The 22,914-nt window shown below is 40.7% G+C and overlaps 1 protein-coding gene across 1 annotated transcript; it reads right to left on the bottom strand.

The window, feature by feature from the left end:
• Positions 1-345: 345 nt before the first annotated feature.
• On the bottom strand, positions 346-4,463 carry LOC149207733 (uncharacterized). Its single transcript, XM_089398130.1, has 3 exons — positions 3,253-4,463; positions 534-2,730; positions 346-390 (listed from the first exon to the last, which is right to left on the bottom strand). The coding sequence occupies exons 1-3, from the start codon at positions 4,461-4,463 to the stop codon at positions 346-348; spliced, it is 3,453 nt and encodes a 1,150-aa protein (XP_089254256.1).
• Positions 4,464-22,914: the final 18,451 nt, after the last annotated feature.

The following is a 22,914-nucleotide window of genomic DNA, read 5'->3' as shown; positions in this document are numbered from 1 at the left end:
TCATAATGTTCTATCATTTCTTCCGTAAAAATTGTCCAAGTGACAAATTTTTTACAAGAACAAAGTCATCGATACCATACAAATTGATTGGGTTCCAAATATAAAGTTGCAATGCGTACCTTCTATGTGTTTTGCACATTATGGAGATTGAAATATTGCTCCATCTATAGTTTTTTTTTTCCCATAAGGAAAAAGTCGTAATTTCTATTAATGGAGAAATTACATTTTACAGATGCACTTGCATTCATAATTGTGGGTCGGTGACCATCCTGTAGGTGCCTCGTTTATCATGACTTCTGGTAGGGAGTCCTAGTAGCTAAGGCTGTATATGCCTGAAATAACAGCTTACATTCCGGCTCTGCGCAGAGAGCCCAGCAATTGCTGATTCAGCTACATAGATGTTATACATAAAATAGCAATAATAAAAAAAACTACAAGAAATGTGCACTGATTATATGTGGGTCTAAAGCCCATTCCTAAGGAAAATCATGAAATGGTCTGTGGTAGTATTGATGGGATGATCCATCAATCACCTCTTGGATCAGCCAGTCATCCCTTTGATTTTGCGCTGCTGCTTTGGATAGCTGGTCCGCCTCAGTGTTCTGTTCCCTGTATATGTGGCTGCATTTGAAGGATTCAAATGATGTGATCAGCCTTTTTGTCTCTTGGAGGATGTGACTCAGAGAGAATGTATAGCAATGTGTTGTATCGTTCAGCCAGTTGCATACAATTTGTGAATCCCCGAATAACTGAAGGTGGCTGCAATGTTTCTGTATGGCAAAATGGATGATATGCTTTGCTGTGCATAATTCAGCAAAATTGTTGGTGCCACGACCAAGATTAATCTGAATTTTATAATAATGATCATCGCTGAGATATAGCAGCGCTCCTCCACCACATCCTGATTCTTGGGCAGAGCCGTCGAAAAAAGCCCAAGGCATCGATTTATCCAGATTAATATGCCTGTAGGTGCGCGTAGGATTTTTTGGAACAGCTGCAGGGAGTAATTCGAAATCTGCAATGGTGTGGCTCAGGATGACAGGCCAATGAGGCGCCTTATTCTGAAATATAACCTGGTTCCGAGCAATCCATATTGCCCAGCAAACAAGCAAAGGCATGTTGACGGATTTGCCTGTATGAAAACGGCACCAATCGCTCCACGCCTCCATAAGATTCTGTCCCTGCCAGACTTTGAGGGATGGATAATGAGAAGTAATGTTTTGCCAAAATGCTTTAGTGACCTGACAATATAGGAACAGGTGCGCTGTGCTTTCCTCTTCTAAACAGCATAGGTGGCATCTGAACGGACCATGGAATGATCGTTTCATGAGATTGGTACCTGTTGGAATTTTATCGAATAGTATGTTCCACATTAAGAGCCGAGTGCGAGGGGCTGCATCCAGCTTCCAGAGCTCTTTCCAGATGGGGAGAATAGCCGTGGGCTTGTAAGGCTCCATGAGTTTTATATATCCCAACCTGGGAGAGTAGATGCCATGGGATGCGATTGCCCAGATAATGTCATCGGGGCCTTCGGTGAGTCGTATATGCGCCTGCGAGAGAGCATCAGTAAAAGCCCTCCATTCTAGATGCCACTGTTCAGGTATCTCTAAGGTACGGGGGGATGCCCAAGCTTGTTGCAGAAAGGTGGAGTTCGCCCTATCTCCAATATGCTTGATATGCGTGATGCCTCTGTTATGAAGGTGCGCTAATAGTTCATCAGATAACCTGTGCGAATTGCCGCACCCGACCCACGGATCCACCCCAATCCTTACACAGTTTCCTTCATTGATGCGCCAGGTGATGCCTTCCCGCAATAGCGGCAAAGATTGGAGGACAACTTTCCAGATATTTGATATATTGCGGCCAGGGTTGTGTTGAAGGCGGAACCAATCCATGAGGTGCATTGGCTTGATATATTTTACCTGGGCGACACGAGACCATAGGCTATCTGTGGTCAAGAGGTTCCACCCAAGTTTGGCAGCCAGCGCCTTGGCAAAGTGGTCGAGGTTCTTAATGCCCCATCCGCCCCATCGTTTGGGTCTTGCTATGGTAACCCATTTCACCCAGGCAAATTGCTTCCCTGTGTGATGACCTTTCCATAAAAATCTGGCACAAATGTTTTGTAATCTGTTCAGGATGCCGCGAGGTATCCACGCCAAGGTCATCCAGTATACTGGAGTGGCTTCAATGACTGCTTTTATGAGAGTCAATCTACCAGCTCTTGAGAGATATCTGTGATACCAAACCTGCAGTCTTTTCTCCACCTTTGCTATTAACCAAGTCCAATCTGCAATCCGATAGCCAAGAGGTTTTAATCTGTACCCCAGATATTTGATGCCGTCAGCTAATGATAATGAGATGAAAGGGAAGCGCTGTAATGCAATAGTACATTCATGATGAGAGCAGCCCACAACCGTGATTGTAGATTTGCTTTCATTTATCTGCATGCCTGTGGCCTGTTGAAAGAGTGCAAATATATTCTGGAGAGAAGTGGTGTCACCTATGCAACCATTAAGAAAAATGAGAATATCATCAACAAACAAGAGGTGTGTAAGATAAAAATTATCGGAGATATTGATGCCATTGAGTTGATTCCTATCTCGGGCAGATGTGATAAGCCGACTCAATCCTTCCATAATAAGGAGGAATAGAAGTGGAGATAATGGGCATCCTTGCCTGAGCCCTCTTTCTGAGGTAAAGAAGGATGTGGCTTCACCATTGAGAAGTACACTGTAGGATACATCAGTTATGCAGCTCATTATCCATTTAGTGTAGCTATAGGGAAAGCCAAGGTGAGTCAGGAGTAGCCTGATGTAGAGCCAGTTGGCTCTATCGAAGGCTTTAGAAAGGTCTACCTTTAATATCAGGCCCTTTTGTTTTTTGGTATGAAGAGTATGAAGGAGCTCTTGAGCGGTGGCGATGGCCTCATGTATCTGCCTATGATGAAGGAAAGCGAATTGTTCAGGGGATATGTGGCGAGATAATATGGGCTTCAGACGATTGGCGATGATCTTGGCAATGATTTTATATAGGCAGTTGCAGAGGGAGATGGGGCGGAAGTCATTGTAAGATGTCGGGTGATTGGCTTTCGGGATGAGTGCAATGAAAGTGGATTTAATAGCGGAAGATATTCTGCCATTTCTTCTGCTTTGCTCAATAATATTGAGGAGATCATTGCCCAGAAGATCAAGGAAAGCGATGTAGAATTCGATGGTCCAACCATCAGGGCCAGGGCTTCTATCTTTCTTGAACCATTTAATGGTGGATTCGAGTTCTTCCATGGTGACTGCCTTTGTGAGATCCTCTGATTCATCTTGTAGAACGAATCTGGGAAATTTCTCTGCCACTCTCATAATCTCCAGGATGTTGGCCGCTCTGGGGGCACTATAGATGCCTTTGAAATGATCGATAGCTAAACTGGCCAGGTTCCTCTGAGATGTAATTGGCTGATTTTGTTCATCCCTTAGTTCCCATATTGAGTTGATAGCTTTGCGGCCGTTGGCGAATTTATGATAGAAATTTGTGTTGTCATCTCCCTCGGTAAGCCATATGGCCCTGCTGCGTAGCCGCCAGCTTTCTTCTCTATCCTTCAGGATCTGTGTTCGCTTGGCAATGAGGGAGTTGAACTGTTCTTTGCTCACTGCGTTAGAGAAGATGCCATCAGAAGAGTTCTCATATGCTGCAATGACTCTCTCAGCCTCCTTTAGAGTGTGGTCATCGCGGACGCGCTTCTGGTGTGCCCAATGCTTGGATAATCGCTTGAGTTCGGTTAGTTTCCTAACGAAACCGACCGAATGATCTTCATGTTCGCTAATGGGATTGTTCTGCCAATATTCGGTGACCAGCTGAATATAGGAGGGGTCCTTTAACCATGTAGAATTAAATTTGAAGGGGCTCTTGATCTTGTCATAGAAGTCGACCGTCTCCAGGAAGATAGGGCGATGATCCGAGATGCCGCCGGAACCGACCCATTGCCTTGTGCGAGGAAGTCTGTTATATAGAGATTCCTTAAGCAGAAACCTATCTAATCTTCTGGCCAAGCTCTGATTTCCACTTCTATTGTTAGTCCAAGTGTGCTGTAGTCTGGCAGTGGGTATGTCTACCCAATGATGCTCCTCCAACAGATTGGATATGGTATCCGAGAATGGGTCTGCCTGGGCAGAGTGCCCCCACGATTCGCACAAACCCAAAGTGAAATTTAAGTCGCCACCGAGAATTATATTGTCCTCCTTTAATAAGTCAGATTCAAGTAGTGCACTCCAAAAGGGAGCCCTACTAGAACATGGACCATAGACGTTGATGATTCGTAAGTCCATTTCCATGGAGAGAACATAAACGTCCAGGCCGATGAAACCTCTGCCGCCCCAAATGTTACGGATCTTGACTGCTTTGTTGTGGATCCCAATAGCTAATCCGCCCGATCTCCCTGATGCGTCAATTGCATGAAAAGTCCAGTAAGGCATCCAAGATTTGAAGGACTGGACTAGGGTGTCAGCAGGACAGAGGGTCTCTTGAAGAAGTATGATGTCAGGTTGAGATATGGTAAGCAATCTCCTGAGAGCTAGTTTTTTGGGGGAACTAGCAAACCCCCTGCAATTGAATGAGAGTACCTTCATGTAGGATGAGGGGCAGGGCCTTGCTTCGCTCTAAGGGCCCGGAGGATGGTTTGCTGTCGCCCAATGGCTACTTCAGCATCAGCAGTGTGTCTGGCTTTTGTAATACGAGATGGTCGACCCCGAGATTGCTTATGGGGGACAGGAGCAGATATGATGTCAAGACCAATAGCATCGATACCTCTATCTTTAGATCTGGATCTGAGGGAATATCGAGGGGATGCAGGGGGGGATGAGGCAAGGGAGGCGGAGATGGAGGAGGTGATCAAGGAGGGCGAACTCGGGGGAATGGCGGGAGCAGGTGGCGGAATGGAGCATATGAGGGAGGGAGGGGGAGGGGGGGCAGAGAGTCCGAGGGGTACCCCCGAGAGAGGCTCAGGTGAGCAGCCGGTTGGGCAAGTGCTCAGATGAGATGCAGAAACAACAGAAGAAGATATCGGATGTATATGAGGGGAGGAGGTATGCGAGACCGATGATCCATCGCCCAGCTGAATAGGGTCTTCGTGCACGGGGTCTGGCATTATGCGAATAGAGTGTTCAACAGTGCTGCCCGGAGGATCAAGTGTAGCATCTGTGGCCAAATTATGCTCCGATATAGGCTGCTCCGACTTTGGCCGATCAGGAAAGTGCGGGGGGTGTTCAGTAGCCTCATCCTGATATATCTTCTTTCCCTTGTGAAGGAGTGGACAATCCCGGTATAGATGTCCAACTTGGTGACATCTGCGACATCTATACGGGATCCCTTCGTAATCGATAATCTGCTTGCGCGCCAAGTCCCGCCAGTGTATAGTAATGTATTCTTGTAGACCACCCCTGGTGTCCAGGTTGATGAGAAGACGAGCATAAGTCATCACACCTGATTGGAGGAAGGATCTATCATAATCCAAGAAGGTACCCAATGCATTCCCAATTCTTCTGAAGATGTCTTCAGACCAATACTGTAATGGGAGGCCTGGGAGCCGTACCCATATAGGCCCAATGCCGATCTGCTCAGATTCGGGGTCAAACATGGGAGTCCAGCGTTTAAGGAGAACTGGAGCATGTTGAAAATGCCATTGAGAGGATAAGACCCAATTAGTGTGGTCGGCATGAACAAATTTTAAAGCAAACCATCCTCTTACTAAAATCTGTACAATGGGGGCGTCCTTCAGATGGTGTCCCCAAATATCAGAAGTCCAGGCCTTCAATCGAGTAGCCGAGTATTTCCGTCCCCTGATGCGGCCCACCAGGACTTTGTCAGATTGATCCATGATATCGCCCCACTGGACGTCCTCCTCAAGTCTGAGGAAGATATCTTCTGCTTTGGTCTTGAAACATCTGTTTTTCCTCTTAGGATCGGGAGCCAGGGATGAGCTCCGAGCTCGATTCGGTAGCGGGGAGGCTCCAGAAACAGGTGGAGGGATAGTGTATGATGAGGGGTCATCGAAGCCACCGGGGAAGCTCATCGGATCGGAGAGTGAAGTATTACGAGGGAGACTGCCAAGGAGAGGATCCGAAAACAGAGAGTCGGCGAAAGGGTTTATGGGAGGCGGCGCAGATCTAGAGAGCCACGGATCTGAAGCAGAAAAGGGGGCGGAAAGGGGAAAAGGGGGAGCATATTCCACCGTAGATCCGAGGGTCGCCGGAGAAGAGAGAGCAGGCCTGGAAAGGGGATGGATCGGAAGAGTCGCCGGACATGAGCGCGACGGATCCCCAATAGAAATAGAAGCCAGATTTGAATGCGGGTTATACATACCATGAGAAACAGTAGGGGTGCGCCAGATAGAAACGCCTTCCAGAGGATCAACAGAGTAATCGACAGCTTCATGTTCTTCCATAATGACAGCAGGTTCCTGGGTGACAGAGGATCAGAGAGCAGATGTTAGGGGCCTGATGCGAAGAAACGAGATCGGCCAACAAAAAAAGAAAGGAGGTAGGTGCGCCCGGAGTATGCAGGTCTCAATGGAGTCTCGCAGGCTCAGGAAACTGCAGAAGAAATCATAAACCCTAGCTAGCCAAAACCCTCGCGCTCGAAACCCTTTCGCTCCGTCGCTCCTAGTTTAATGGTTGCTCCATCTATAGTATCCATGTTATGTTGGAAATACTGAGAGGGGAGGTGAATCAATATTTCTTTTTAATTGTTCCTTGTTTCACCAAATCATTTATATATGGAACACAAAAATAGATAGCTGGAATAAATGCTTTTATTAACACAAACAATGCAATGAAATAGATACAATATATAAATGGTTGCAATCAGTTGCCAAGCACCAACTTGGACTTTAGTGAGGCTCCAACCTCCAGAGCACCAAATCTATTTTGCCAAGGCAATAGTTCTACACTTAGGAGCACCAACTCCCAAGGATTCCAATCCTTTCAGTTCTGAGGCTCCAACCCCATGGGCTCCAACCCTAACCTGGTATAAACTGTTTTTGTTGTAGTTCTCTGCTCCCAAGCCTGCTGAGCTTCTGCTTCACTCCTGTTCTCCTGCTTCTCCTACCTCTCTTGCCTCTGCCTGAACTTCGGCTTCCTCTCACTCTAATTATACACACATGCACACTCTGTTCCTTGTTTTTCCTATTTTTATGTATTCCTAATGCCTCTGACTATTCGTTACGCTTTCCACTAGCTCTTCGGCTTCCTCAACACTTGCTTTAGCTTCCTCTGCACTTGCTTGCCTCTTCAGCTTCCCGAGTTGCTTTGGCTTCCTCTGCGCTGGCTTGTTCTTCGATTTCCTGGCTCTTCATGTTGCTTTGGCTTCCTTTGTCTCTTCGAGTTCACTAGCACTCCAGGGACACGTAAATTCATAAGAGAGGACAGAAATACACAGAGCAAAACATGTTGCATATTAAAACTCTAATAACGCTCCTTTTAAAATAATAATAGCATAGACAGGACTTTATTATTTACGGAGAGATTTCATTGGAGAGATAGTACCAATAAGGAGGCCCCCACATGCCTTATCACCATCGCAATTTCAATCGGCATCATTCAAGGCTACTGAACTATCGGAACCGTTATTTATTCATTTTGGCATTCAAAAACCCCGGGAATACATTTTTGAAATACACAGGAATATACGAGAAAACTTGACCAAAACTCTAAATGGAGGACTTCAAAAACATTATATGCTTTAGCTTCCTCTGCGCTTGCTTGCCCCTTCGGCTTCCCGAGTCGCTTTGGCTTCCACTGCACTGGCTTGTTCTTCGATTTCCCAGCTCTTCATGTCGCTTTGGCTTCCTTTGTCTCTTCGAGTTCACCAACACTCCAGGGACACGTAAATTCATAAGAGAGGACCGAAATACACAGAGCAAAACATGTTGCGTATTAAAACTATGATAGCTCTCCTTTTACAATAATAAGAGCATACACATGACTTTATTATTTATGGAGAGATTTCATTGGTGAGATAGTACCAATAAGGAGGCCCCCGCATGCCATGTCACCATCGCAATTGCAATCGGCATCGTTCAGGCCTACTGAACTATCAGAACCGTTATTTATCCATTTTGGCCTTCAAAAACTGCGAGCAATACATTTTTGAAATACACAGGAATATACATGAAAACCTGACCAAAAATCTAAATGGAGGACTTCAAAAACATTATACCCGCATCTATAACTGCATCGGGTCTGTTCCTCCATAATGTTATCACAATCGGAAATCGCGGCTTCCGGAGGTCCTTTATACGTTGAGCCCATGACATCGCCGATGGCCGACGACCGATTCTTCTGCGGATGCGATATGATAATAAGCCAAATTGTAATGTTGCATTGGGTCTGCAACATATATCACAATTGGCACTTTTAGGGGTGACAACCCTTTGTATTGTTGCGATGGGTGGATGCGATATAACATTAAACCATTGCATAATGTTGCAGCGGGTGGACAACATATCACAGTTGTATGATATATATATATATATATATATATATATATATATATATATATATATATATATATATATATATATATATATATATATATATATATATATATATATATATATATATATATATATCGCAATTCACATGTTTTAACATAGCGAGGCTTAAGGCTCGCATATATGAAATACACTTAAAACCATGCTTCGACACCCTTGGCGGACTTCACCTGTTTATACACTCGAACATATATGTTTCGTCGGGTCTGCACATATATATCGCTGTCGGGAGTTTCGGGTAATAGTGCCTCCGATAGTCTATATTGCATATATGTATATGTTTTTGCCTCCGATAGTGTATAGAGCATATATGTATATGTTTGTGCCTCCGATAGTGTATATAGCATATATACATGTTTTCTGCCTCCTTTAACTCTTTCGCCTCCTATAACTCTTATGATAGTCCTTCTTTGGGTTCCATTGCTCCCGATACTCCTGATATGCCTTTGATAACTCTGTTTTGCTCCTCCGATGGCTCTGTTTGCTCCTCTATGTTTTGCTCCTCCGATAGCTCTGTTTGCTCCCTTTGGCTCCTCAAATATTGCCATTTTGACATCAATGACAATCTATGTCAAAAATTTCCCCCTTTGTTATTGATGGCAATATTCTTATTCTCTCCCCCTTTGACATCAATGGCAAAGGAATGCATATGCACTCCCCCTGTCGAACTACTCCCCCTGTCCTGCACCATCTTTATGAATGAACTTGAGTGATGCTAAGGAGATAACCCCCATTTGCTGACGAAGATGTTCAAATGCTTCTCGAGGAAGAGGTTTTGTGAAAATATCAGCTATCTGCTCCTTAGTATTGATATATTCCAAGATGATGTTTTGTTCAACTACTTGTTCATGAAGGAAATGATACTTGATTGTTATATGTTTGGTCTTTGAGTGCATCACTGGATTTTTGCTGAGACTGATAGCACTTGTGTTATCACAATAGATGGTAATTGGTTGTTCTGTACCTATGTTGACATCTTTTAGAGCTTCCTTCATCCATAATATTTGAGTACAACAGTCTGCGACAACTATATACTCAGCTTCAGCTGTGGATAATGATATAGATGTCTGTTTTTTGCTAAGCCAGGATAGTAAACAGTCTCCTAGGAAGAATACATTTCCACTAGTAATTTTTCGATCATCTACACTTCCGGTCCAATCAACATCGGTGTATGCAATTACAGTAAGTGTTGAGCTCTTAGGGTACCAAATACTTAAATTAGGAGTTCCTTTCAGATATCTGAGAATTCTTTTTACAACTAACAAATGGGATTGTTTAGGAGCAGATTGAAATCTTCCCACCATTCTTCCTACATTATGTCGGGTCTCGTAGCAGTTAAGTATAGAAGGGCTCCAATTATTGACCTGTAATGAGTTGCATCTATTGGAGGGGAGTCATCATTTTTTCTCAATTTTCAATTTGTGGTCATAGGTGTGCTCATGGGTGCACAGTCTTCCATTCCATATCTTTTAAGCATGTCTTTAAGATATTTGGCTTGATATATAAACAATCCTGCTCTGGTTTGAGATACTTGTAGTCCAAGGAAGTGAGATAACTCTCCTATCATCAACATCTCGAACTCTTTTGACATGTTTTGAGAAAATTCATGGCTCATCTCATCATTATTGCTAGCAAAAATCAGATCATCAACATAAACAAGTGTGACTAGTAACTTACCTTCATCCGTCTTTATGTAGAGATTACTTCCTACCACTCCCTTCTTGAAGCCTTGTTGTTGTATATAGTGATCCAAAATTGCATACCAAGCTATGGGAGCTTGTTTCAACCCATATAATGCCTTTTTCAACTTACAGAATAAGTATTTTTCTTCTATTAGATCAAACCCTTCTGGTTGCTCCATGTAGACTTCTTCCTTGAGTTCCCCATTCAGAAATGCTGATTTTACATCCATTTGATAGATTTTGAATCCTTTTGAGCAAGCAAATGCCAAGAACATCCTGATAGCTTCCATATGAGCTACTGGTGCAAATGTTTCTTCAAAATCAATTCCTTCAATTTGTGAATAGCCTTTGCAAACAAGCCTTGCCTTGTTTCTGATGATTTGTCCATCTTCATTCATTTTGTTTTTGAATACCCACTTGGTTCCTATAATGTTTTTGTCCTTTGGACGAGGTACCAGCTCCCATGTCTCATTCTTCTCAATTTGGGACATTTCTTCTTCCATGGCTTTTACCCAATGAGGATCCTTACTTGCTTGAGTATATGTTTTTGGTTCTATCATGGATAGAAGAGCAATATAGTTTTTCTTTGGTGTATTTATCATCCTTCTTCGAGTTTGCATCCCTTCATCTCTATTGCCAATAATCTGCTCTTCTGGATGATATTTCTAGAGAAACTTCATCTTTGAAGGGGTATGAGGTGGTTCTTTTTCCTCTTCTTCTTCTTTAATGAAAGGATCAACTTCGTGTTCTTGAATTTCTTCTTTTGGAAGGTCTTCATCAATATTTAAATCAATGCTTTCCACTATTTTCCTTAGTCGATTATTGTAGCACTTGTAGGCTTTGCTTCGTGTAGAGTATCTAAGGAAAATCCCTTCATAAACCCGAGAATCAAACTTTCCTAGTGAGCCATCATTGATTTTTATGAAGCACTTGCTTCCACAGATATTGAAGTACTTTACTAAAGCAGGGCTTCCTTTCCATAGTTCATAAGGAATATTTTCACTATTTGGTCATAATTGAGTTTGATTCAAGGTATAGAGAGCTGTCCCAATTGCTTCTCCCCAGAATTTTGGCTGCAAATCTACTGCTAATAACATTGTTCTTGCCATTTCTTGAACTGTTCGGTTTCTTCTTTCAACTACCCCATTCTGCTGGGGTGTTCTGGCAGCAGAGAATTCTCTTTTAATTCCATGTATTTTATAGAATTCATTAAATTCTTTTGATGTGAATTCTCCGCCTATATCTGTTATGAGGTACTTAATCTTTGTGTCCTTTTCATTTTCTACAAGAGCTTTAAGATTCTTAAAAGACTCAAATGCTTCAGATTTATATTTTATAAAATATATCCACATCATTCTAGTATACTCATCAACAAATAAAACAAATTACCTTTCTCCTTGGAGTGCTTGATTTCTAGTTGGTCCACATAAATCAGCATGGATGATCTCCAAAGGCTTTTATGTAGAGAACTCCTTGGTCTTGTGGCTAGTTCTAGTTTTCTTTCCATGTTGACATGGACCACATACTCCTTGATTTGGTTTGAATAGCTTTGGGATGTCTCATACAACTTTAATCTTGCTGATATTGATTAAGTTCTCGAAGCTTGTATGTCCAAGTCACTTGTGCCACAACCAACTTTCATCTGTTTGACTTAAGTAGCATTTATCTTCTTGAATCTTATTCAGAATGTAAATGTTGTCTGGTGTTCTAATCCATTTTGCCACAAGTTCCCTTGAGGAAGAGTTCCTTATTTCACAGTCTTTGGTGCTAAAGACAACATTATGTCCTTGATCACATATCTGGCTAACACTCAGGAGGTTGTGTTTCAGCCTGTTTACTAGCAGAGCATTTTGGACTTTTCCTTTTCCATTGACAAGAGTAACAGTTCCCTTTCCAGCAATTCTAGCAAATCCGCTTCCAAAGTATACATTTCCTTCCTTTTTGCTTAATGAGGCAAACTTCCTTTTGTCCCCTGTCATGTGTCTGGATCACCCACTATCCACAAACCAATGATTTTCATTATTTTGAGCATATAGATCCAAGACACATTTATCCATGTTGGGATTCTCACTACTTGCTTTTCCTCTTTTGAGTGGGAAATTTTGTTCATAGTGTCCATTATTGTAGCATAATGAGCAAATCAGATCAAATTTGGTCAAGGGATCAAACGAATTGAAGGTTTTGATTTGTCCTTGCCTTTTGGGGCCATATGGTTTGATTATTTGATCCTTTAGCTTTGGTGTTTCACTCTTGCGAGCCATGCAATGTTTGACTTGATGACCAAAGTTTTTACAATGAAAACAATGTCCAAGAAAGATAGTTTTGTACCTGTTGTAGTAGTCACGATTTGAGTCAACTTCCTTCCTTGGAATTACTCCCGCTTCATTCTTTGGATTTGAGATGGGCCTTTGATGGAATACTGGTTTGTATCTGTTGTAATATCAATGATTCGAATCCACATTCTTATTTAGAGTTATTCTCTCTTCATTCTTTGGATCTGGGATGCACCTTTGATGACATACTTTTTATTCTTTGGGTTGTTGGAAAGTGCATCGACATAGCTTTTCGCATTATTCTTAGTGCTTGATGATTCTCCTTTAAAACCTATTCCAGGCTTGTCATGTTGAGGTTTTTGAATTTTTAGGATAGTCTCAAGTATTTGAGAGCTTTTCCAACCCTTTTTAACTTGCTCCAATTCCTTCCTCGGAGATACTATTTCGGCTTCATGTTCTTCGCAAGTCTCTTCTTTTTCTTTTAGCTTTGTTTCCAAGAGATATTCTCTTATTCTTGTTTCCTCATTTTCTACCTTGAGAGAAATGATTTTATTCCATAATTTCTCATTTTCTTCAATGGCACTTATTAATAGTTCATCTACATTCCTTCTAGCCCCGAGTCATCATCATTTGTGAATGCCATGAATAATGTTTCTTGACTTTCATCATGGTCACTTTCCTCATCTGATTTCTTTTTTATGACTACAATTTCATCCTCATCAGGCTTATCTTGCTTAGAGAAGAATTTCTACTTATTGATCCCTTTCGTTTTGTATACCATTCTTTTACAATTTCCTTCATCATCACTATCATGTTTACGAGGACATTTTGCAGCATAATGACCTATTTTTCCACATTTGAAACAGATAAGAGGGTAATTACCTTTTAGCTTAGATCCTTTCTTCAGCCTTCGTACAAATTGAGCCAATTCAGATTCCACATTGGAGTCATCACTACAGTCATTCCTTTCTTCCCCCTTCTTTGATTTTAAAGCCTTGAATGCTGCATCTTTGGAGCTTGGGCCACCTTTTCTCATCTCATAGGTAGTGAGGATTCCATGGAGTTCATCCATATTGACAGTATCTAGATCCTTTGCTTCTTCTATGGTGCTTATTTTGGAGTCAAATCTGTCTGGAAGAGATCTTAAGACCTTTTGAACAATGGTACTTTCTTCAATCTTTTTGTCCAATCCTTTAAGAGAGTTGACCACTTCAGCTACTCGGAGAAAGTATGATGCAATATCTTCTTCATCTTCCATTTTTAGACTTTCAAATTTCCTTCTATGAGTTTGAAGCTTTTCCTTCTTGACTTTTGAGTCCCCATCGTATAAGCCAATTAGCTTATCCCACATTTCTTTGGCAGAGTTACAATTCATGACTTTTGTAAACTCGGAATCAGTGATTCCACTAGTGATGGAGTTCAAGGCTTTTGCATTTGCAATGTAGGCTTTCCTCTCATCTTGATTTTTTGGAAGAGTGGGAGGAATTGGGTACTCATTTAGAACGAAATTCCAGACTTCAGTTCCAAGGGACATTAAGTAGTAGGTCATTCTCTTTTTCCAGAAACCAAAATTGGTGCCATTGAACAGAGGAGGTTTTCCTGACGCTTCGTGATTTCTCATCATGACTACAAATCCTTCTTCAAGCTATTAGGCTAATATGAAGAAGCCCGCTCTAATACCGATTGTTGGAAATACTGAGGGGGCGGTGAATCAGTATTTTTTTTAATTGTTCCTTGTTTCAGCAAAACATTTATATATGGAACACAGAAATAGATAGCTGGAATAAATGCTTTTATTAACACAAACTGTGCAATGAAATAGATACAATATATAAATGGTTGCAATCAATTGCCAAGCACCAACTTGGAATTTAGTAAGGCTCCAACCTCCAGAGCACCAACTCTATTTTTCCAAGGCAATAGTTCTGCACTTAGGAGCACCAACTCCCAAGGATTCCAATCCTTTCAGTTCTGAAGCTCCAACCCTAACCTAGTATAAACTATTTTTGTTGTAGTTCTCTACTCCCAAGCCTGCTGAGCTTCTGCTTCACTCCTGTTCTCCTGCTTCTCCTACCTCTCTTGCCTCTGCTTGAACTTCAGCTTCCTCTCGCTCTGATTATATGCACACACACACTCCATTCATTGTTTTTCTTGTTTTTATGTATTCCTGATGCCTCTGACTGTTCGTTTATGCTTTCCACTGGCTCTTCGTCTTCCTCTGTGCTTGCTTGCCTCTTCGGCTTCCTAAGTCACTTTGGCTTCCTTTGCGCTGGCTTGTTCTTCGGTTTCCCGGCTCTTCATGTCGCTTTGGCTTCCTCTATCTCTTCAAGTTCACCAACACTCCAGGGACATGTAAATTCATAAGAGAGGACCGAAATACACAGAGCAAAACATGTTGTGTATTAAAACTCTAACAACGCTCCTTTTACAATAATAACAACATACATAGGACTTTATTGTTTACGGAGAGATTTCATTGGAGAGATAGTACCAACAAGGAGGCCCCCACATGCCATGTCACCATCGCAATTACAATCGACATCGTTCAGGCCTATTGAACTATCGGAACCATTATTTATGCATTTTGGCCTTCAAAAACCCCGGGCAATACATTTTTGAAATACACAGGAATATACGAGAAAGCCTGACCAAAACTCTAAAGGGTGGACTTCAAAAACATTATACCCACATCTATAACTACATCAGGTTTGTTCCTCCATAACATTATCACAATCGGCAATCGCAGCTTTCAGAGGTCCTTTATACGTCGAGCCCATGACTGATTCTTCTGCGGATGCGATATGATAATAAGCCTTTGTAATGTTGCATTGGATCCACAACATATATCGCAATTGGTGCTTTCAGGGGTGACACCCCTTTGTATTATTGCAATGGGCAGATGCGATATAACATTATACCATTGCATAATGTTACAGGGGTCCACAACATATCACAGTTGTATGATATATATATATATATATATATATATATATATATATCAATTCGCATGTTTTAATGTGGCGAGGCTTTAAGGCCCATATATATGAAATACACTTAAAACCATGCTTCGACACCCTTGGCGGACTTCACCTGTTTATACACCCGAACATATATGTTTTGTCGGGTCCGCACATATATATCGCTGTTGGGGGTTTTGGGTAGTAGTGCCTCCGATAGTGTATATTGCATATATGTATATGTTTTTGCCTCCGATAGTGTATATAGCATATATGTATATGTTTGCGCCTCCGATAGTGTATATAGCATATATACATGTTTTCCGCCTCCTTTAACTTTTCTGCCTCCTATAACTCTTCTAATAGTCCTTCTTTGGGTTCCATTTCTCACGATACTCCTGATATGCCTCCGATAGCTCTGTTTTTCTCCTCCAATGGCTCTATTTGCTCCTCTCTATTTTGCTCCTTTGATAGCTCTATTTGCTCCCTTTGGCTCCTTGAATATTGCCATATTGACATCAGTGACAATCTATGTCAACATGTTATGGGATCCTTTCCATCGAACTTCCTCATATCGATTTTTGGAACATGATGGGTATTCAATCCAATGTTAGAGTGTACGAAATAATGACTAACATTTATTTTGTTCTCATCATGAGTTTCCTTTACTACCCTTTTGCCATTAGTAAACATTTCTTGTAGAAACTTTGTCAAATCTATCTTCAAATATTCCATGTTACCTTTATCCATCTTATCTTCCATTCCATTCTTTAAACCATCCATCTTAGCTTTAGTTACTTTTTGTGAGAGAGAAATTTGTTGCACTTGGTATCGTAATTTTGATATATCATGTTGCATTTCTTCCTCTTCTTCATTTGTCATAGTAGAGATTTTAGGTTGCTTACTAGGTGTTTCCATTTTATTTATTTGGGCATCAATGAATGATAATTATGCTTCACAATTCCCTTTGAATCACTTCAAACTACTTTCTCAAACAAAGCTTATGCAAATTTAAAAAAAACACAGCACCTTTTTTTTCTCTGCTTTGTATGAGCTCAATCTTGAAACGACTATAACTCTATAATTTGGGATCTCCAAGTTCTAAAATTTCAGCTTGTGATAACCCTATCAGTTATCTTTCAAACCCCACAAGTATGATCATGATTGGATTCACCAAGAAAGAGTTATGCCCAATCTCCCATGATGACCTAATTATAGACTAGTTCAGTAGAGATAACTTGTACGACGTGCCACATGTCACTGTTTCGACCGTCAACTCTGAAAATGATATCCAACAAACTACAGCTTGCCATCTTTCTATCAATTTTTACTAAATCTGAATCTAATGCTCCGAGAGAAAGTTATAACGATTTTCCCACGGTGATCTATTTGAGATTGAATTCGGGACCTTGCACAAACCCTAAATTCCTAGTTTCATATCTCCAAAAATATAGTGAGAAAATATCTTAAATTTGGTCACAAGGTTCATCACGATTTCGACTCAAATGGTTTTTCATTTCAGTTTCTGAAGCTACGTAGAAAAAAAATTATAGTGAAAAGTCCACGATGTCCTGTTTGAAGCAGCGAAACCCTAGAATCCAAAGCTCTGATACCAATTGTTATGCAACCAGCTCACAAAATAGAAGAAATATATAGATCGACGACTTTAAAAGTAGCCTCTTCGAGGGGGAAACATCCTTTACATTACATAAATGAATAATTATTGGATGATACAAATGACAGAACCTCCTTTATATACATAGGAGTCTAAGGGGTCACGATATAATCAGAGCCGACATAACAATAATAATATAAGGGCACAACAATAACAATAGTGGGTTTCTATGGGGCACAATAATAACAATATGGGGACAACATGGGCACAACAATAACAATAAGGGGATACAATGACAATAATAATAAGGGAATACTAGTATTATAGGGAACTAACATGAAGACCCCAGATTTTTGTGCTAGCATACAAGAACATATACATTGGAAATTTAATACAGGTTGGGGTCGTTAAGATATAGTACGTGCCAATAGACGAAAAAGTAGCTGATGAAATCTCTTCCCAATAAGAAGTTAGTTTATTTTAGGAGCATGCTTAGTTTGGTCGATATCTCTAATTTGGTTGAAAGGGAGAGATTAAGTACCATAAGACTTCCTGTATGATGGTACTTGGGAGGACATCTTGGCCTGGTTAATATTGATATCTCAGGTGATGTCTAGATCCCAAAGGGACGGTATCATGTGTAGCCCCAATTAGTGTTGGTACCTGGATCCCTGTAAGGGTTGGTGTCAAGATATGGAGGCCTAGATCGTATCTATATCCTGTTGGATGGATACCAAGGTTGTAGCCTATGGTACCTATAGTGGGAAATGCCTAGATGACACCTTAGTCCTTGTTTAAAGGATACCTTGGAAGTTAGGTATCCCTAGCATTGTGTATGCTGATACTCTTCTTATGAGAACTTTTCAAAGTGAGTACTATCGTTGTATTTTTAGTCAATTATGATTACCTCCCTAGTTAAGAGAGAGTACTAGAAAATGTAACTACTTTTGATCTTCATAATTGTCACTTGATCTATATATTTATTATGTATAAAAGAGAATAAATAAAATTGTAAAAAAAATTGTTTTATTAAGCATGGGTTTCATGCTCAAAGTCATTTATCTCTAGGTCAAAGCACCCATGGAGTGCTTCTAGGTTTTTGTCATAAGTCATAGTCCATGTCATATTGTAAAAGCCCCATTTGGGCATTTGTGTCAAAATAGAAAATTTATATTTGTATTTCTAGCATCTAAATGACTTGTAAGACCAAGTCGACCAACATGGATCAAGTCAACCTAGAAAGAGCCTCTTGGAAGGATATAAATGAATGACACTTCGACTTAATTTGGAATTCGATGGATCACACACATTATCTTTTGATATATTTTTAAAAAAGGACATGCAAAGGATTTAAGGAAGGCTAGACAAGCCTTATAAAGAAAAACAATAACATACACATATATGTTTTGGTTCACAATTAAAGAAGGCTGCGAAGAAGAGCCCAATGAAAGAAGATTAGTCTATGTTTAGATCATAGGTGAATTTTATTTTTTGAGGTTGCTAGGGTTTCCTTAGGCCCGAAAAATTCAGGAGGAAGAGAAGTTATATCTTGAAGTTTTAGTCTTTCTTTCCTCTTGAAGAGGTTTGACATAAAAAATTAAAAGGCTAGTTGACTTGGTCTTTGGTGAAAGCAATGTTTTTTCTTAGTTTTGGAAGTCTCCTTTGATATTAATTTTATAAGAAGAGTTATTTTGGGTTTTCCCCCAGCAGAGGGATTTTTCCCTAGCATGGACCCTAGATCTTGTGTTCATTTGTATGACTATGATATTCATGTTTTTGGAATTTATAAGAACACTAACATAATCAACAAAGGAAAAATATAATATCACAGGTGTGAAAATTCCACAAACTGGAATCCTATTGTAGCAACTGGAAATTATTCTCCTAATTGTTAATTTTATTTAACAATTATTTGCATTTTTATATGAAACATACTAAATAAATCTCACTGTAATCTACACAAATAAAACTGCAGAAGAATAAAACAATGGAAGAAATGATAGCACACACACATAAAAATAACACAATTATTTTTGGACAAAAGTCTCTGGAAAAACCCAATCTGGGAAAACTGGTGCAACAACTAAAGGTTTTTATTACTATGCAGTAGTGAAATAATTTGAGTACAATCTGGATGCCAAATACTGGCAATCCTGCAGAGAAAATACTAGAAAAAATATCTTCAGGGAAATTACCCTCACTCTGAGAAATATCGACACTTGAAATCTTACTGAAAATCAAGTCGTACTCCTAGATCTGTGCAACCACTGTGTCACCTCTGCATAGTTTTCTACACACTCAACTTGGAACAACTAAATATCAAGGCATCCTACCTTCTGCTGACTGGGAAACCAACCCTCCAGCATTCTAGAAATATTTTCTGGTCTTTGGAACTAAAAACCAGCTTCACCGCAGCAAAATCAAACTTGCTCAGTGAAGCTTATGCGCTACCTCTACGCATCTTCGTGGAGAAATCTCGGCCTTTATTTGTAATGAACTCACCGGATCTAGATATCTTCCTATGGATTCAATATCTCTGCCCCTCTCTCATTGCTTTGATCTCTAGCACTCTCTCCGACAAATAACCGCTGCTACTCTGGAAATTGGTCTGCTCAGAAATTGAACTGCTTAAGTGTCCTCTCCATCACCACATCGACCTCCTCTTATAATCCTATGTTGGAGCACCAACAACCAATATTAAAAATTAATCGATGGCTAGGATCATCTCTGGATTGATCCATGTGAGTTTCTAGATGATTCTCGCCTTAACGTAGTTAATACTAATTAATTAACCATAATCCCTAAGTTTAGACTTAGAAAATATTTAAAAACTAGTTAATAATATAATTAAGTCATTTCTAGGCAGAATTTCCAAAAATGATTTCTAGGTTTTGGATATATCATGTATTTTAGCCTAAACACAAAATTTCGTGGCCAGAACACATACGATGCTACAAAAACTAACACTCCCTCCTAGCAAAGAATGTGTTCAAGTGCTACTGCACCCCTTGTAGCAACACCCTGCCTCTGCATAATCTCCTATCATGCTGCTGATGTCTGGCCATACTGCCCACCAACCATTGTGCAAATATGATATACACTGCATCTGTGTTGCTGCTGACCCTGCCGAATTGTTTCCAACACTGAATCTGCGCTGCAGCGGCCTCTCATCTATTGTTGCTACAACTACAACATCTGTAACTGAAAAACATTGAAAATATTGAATCAACTATGATCAGTATAATGTATCTGCCACTCGAGTCTCTGACTTCTTCTAGTATTTGCACGGTCACTGAAGAATCTATGTTACTACTAACTCCGCACTACTGCCAACTCTGCATTGCTCTCCCTAGCATCTGACTGCTACTAGTCTTTACAACTATCACTCTAGAATTTGACTGCATCGACTATCACTTATCCATCCATTTACTGAATATTGTGGGCCCCCATAACAAGGTATTGATCCATGAGGTGGAATCCTCAAGGATCCTTCCCATCTGTAGCGCTATAGGGCTACAACACCAAGTCACCCCACCTCACCCCTGAACGTATATCAACAAACATGGAAAAGCCTTCCTCCATCCTAGAGGAAAGCCTGTCAAACTTTGTAGAAGCTGCCTATTGGTCACACTTCTCCTCCTCCTTCTTCCTAAGAGGACACTGGGTACTGTAGTGACCAAGCTCACCACATCTTAAGCACTTGACCTTCGACTTGTCCTTCTTCTTCTTTCTCTCCTTCCCCTGTCCCTAAGTGGGACCCTTAGATGCGAGGGCCACATTCTCCTCATCCTTCACCTACTTCAGTTTGTTGTTGTTGCCACTAATGGAGCTCTTCAATAGAACTCATCTCAATACTCCTCCTGTTGAAAACTGGTCCACATCCTATCCCACCTTAACAAGGCATATCTGCCCAAAATACCTTGGATGAATACGTGCCACTCCCCTGAGACATTGTTGAGTGCCAATCACACTAGCTTTGTGGGTTGAGGCGCTTCCCCAAGAGTTGAAAACTGGTCTTGGACCACCTGAATCCTGGTGAGGAAGGGATCTATGCCTTCCCCCTTCTGCATCCTAATGTGTTAATTTGAGATAATAATGGTATGTTCTATGCTTAAGACAATTTACTTCAACTTTCCTTTAGCAGCGCAATGAAAAATTCCAATTATATCCTGTAGAATTCACATTAACTTATAAATATTGACAATAAATGCAGATAGAACATAAATTCATATGCAAAAAACAAGCCAGGACAAGAGGACACAAGATGTGGTGGATGCCAGGGACAACCAATGTGGGGAAACCCTTTGATCAAATCTTCTTATTATTCTTCAATAGTTCAACATAGAGAGAAAGAGGACAAATATAAAAAATGTGAGCCCAAAAAAAATCTGCCAAATCAGTGGACCATGCAACCCTAACAAGAAAGTCAACGGTCGTCAAAGCTACCCAAAATGTCCTCCAATTAGCTTGGTCAACAACAATCCAATTCGACCTTCTAGGAGAGTCAAAATCAGCCCAAAATAAATAAGTCAAACCCAGTCAAAGGAGAGAGAAACATTGATGTAATTTTCAGCAGTCAAATCTAAAGTCAACCTGAAGTTAATGCTGGTAAACCTGTCCCAAACTTCTCGATTTTCAAGCCAATAAATGCATCCTAGAAAAAACAAACTTCTGGCCCAAAAATTGAGGTCAAGCTAGTCAAATCATCCTAATTCAATGATGGTCAACACCCTAAAAACTTTGACCTGTTTGCCTAGAAAAACTCAGCCTTCTACCACACGTGTGAAGGAGAGAGAGAGAGATCTGCCACACATGCGAAGAAAGAGAGATGCATCCAATGTTGTACGAACAAATAAAGAGAGAGAATATGTTTTGATGAGATGGTTTCCAAATGATGAAAAGGTCTCCTCTAATTATACACTTTGTTGAGGGTGAAGAGACACATCTATTGGGCTTCATGAGCCTACATTTGATTGGAGACAACCTTGACAATTTGTCCATAAGAAGAATAAATTCATAATTCCATTTCTGCTTGTCAGAATGAGATGATATTTATATCAAAATTGTACCTCTCTGAAAGAGGAATCCATTGCAATAATCATCTCCATCATAAGATCTATAATAAGGTGGAAGTTGGCCCTACTTTCCAATTTTAACACTCCCTCTAAACTAGGGAGAATTCCACCTACCAATCCATCATCATGTCAACATGTCATCTTCAACCATCCCATGCCATCACTGCCCTGCTTTGGTCTACTGAACCATGAATTAAGGATGAAGAAGAATTGATCGACAATGTATCATACCACTCTCCACTGACTACAGTCAGTCCTTGATCCCAGATCAAGTTGTTGAACACCATGCGTCCTAGTCATAGGGATTATGATAATACACAGTGCATCCATTGGTAGTGCTATGGTCCCTAACCAGCTTTTCCCAACTCATTGGCTAGATGAGAGTTACTTCCCATGAGTCCAGAAATCTATGGGTAGGATGTGTGTCAGGGAAACAACAGGAGAAATTGAACCACTCATCTTGCTCATATGATGTAGGAGAAGGTGAACCACTCACCCTACAAGCATGTGTCCAGGTAGGGGAAGGTGAACCACGCACCCTACACACATGTCAAACATAATTGGGTATCACAGGGGAAGGTGAACCACTCACTTTTTATCTAGCGCACCACTAGGGAAATGATCAGGTGCTCATGTCCTAACTGTCGTAAAATGCTCAAAATTTAAAGTACTTAGAACTAGTTCAAAGTTGAATGACTGGAAAGTTCTCATCTTCCCAATTCCGGCGCCGCAAACGGTTCGAAAAACAGTCGCCGTATGAGGAAGTTATGGCAAAA

Source organism: Pinus tabuliformis, chromosome 1_2, assembly GCF_031772625.1.
Source record: "Pinus tabuliformis cultivar Carrire ecotype Pingquan chromosome 1_2, CPIR1, whole genome shotgun sequence".
NCBI lineage: Eukaryota > Viridiplantae > Streptophyta > Pinopsida > Pinales > Pinaceae > Pinus > Pinus tabuliformis.
This window is presented reverse-complemented; position numbering and strand designations above follow the sequence as displayed.

What these genes read in the sequence shown, in the direction of transcription:
- LOC149207733 (XM_089398130.1), bottom strand. Translation starts at nt 4,463, where the DNA reads ATGCCTTACTGGACTTTTCATGCAATTGACGCATCAGGGAGATCGGGC. An exon ending in CTCGAATCCACCATTAAATG is followed by an intron (nt 2,731 to 3,252) that starts GTTCAAGAAAGA and finishes TGTATCCTACAG; the next exon opens with TGTACTTCTCAATGGTGAAG. An exon ending in ATGACTGGCTGATCCAAGAG is followed by an intron (nt 391 to 533) that starts GTGATTGATGGA and finishes ACATCTATGTAG; the next exon opens with CTGAATCAGCAATTGCTGGG.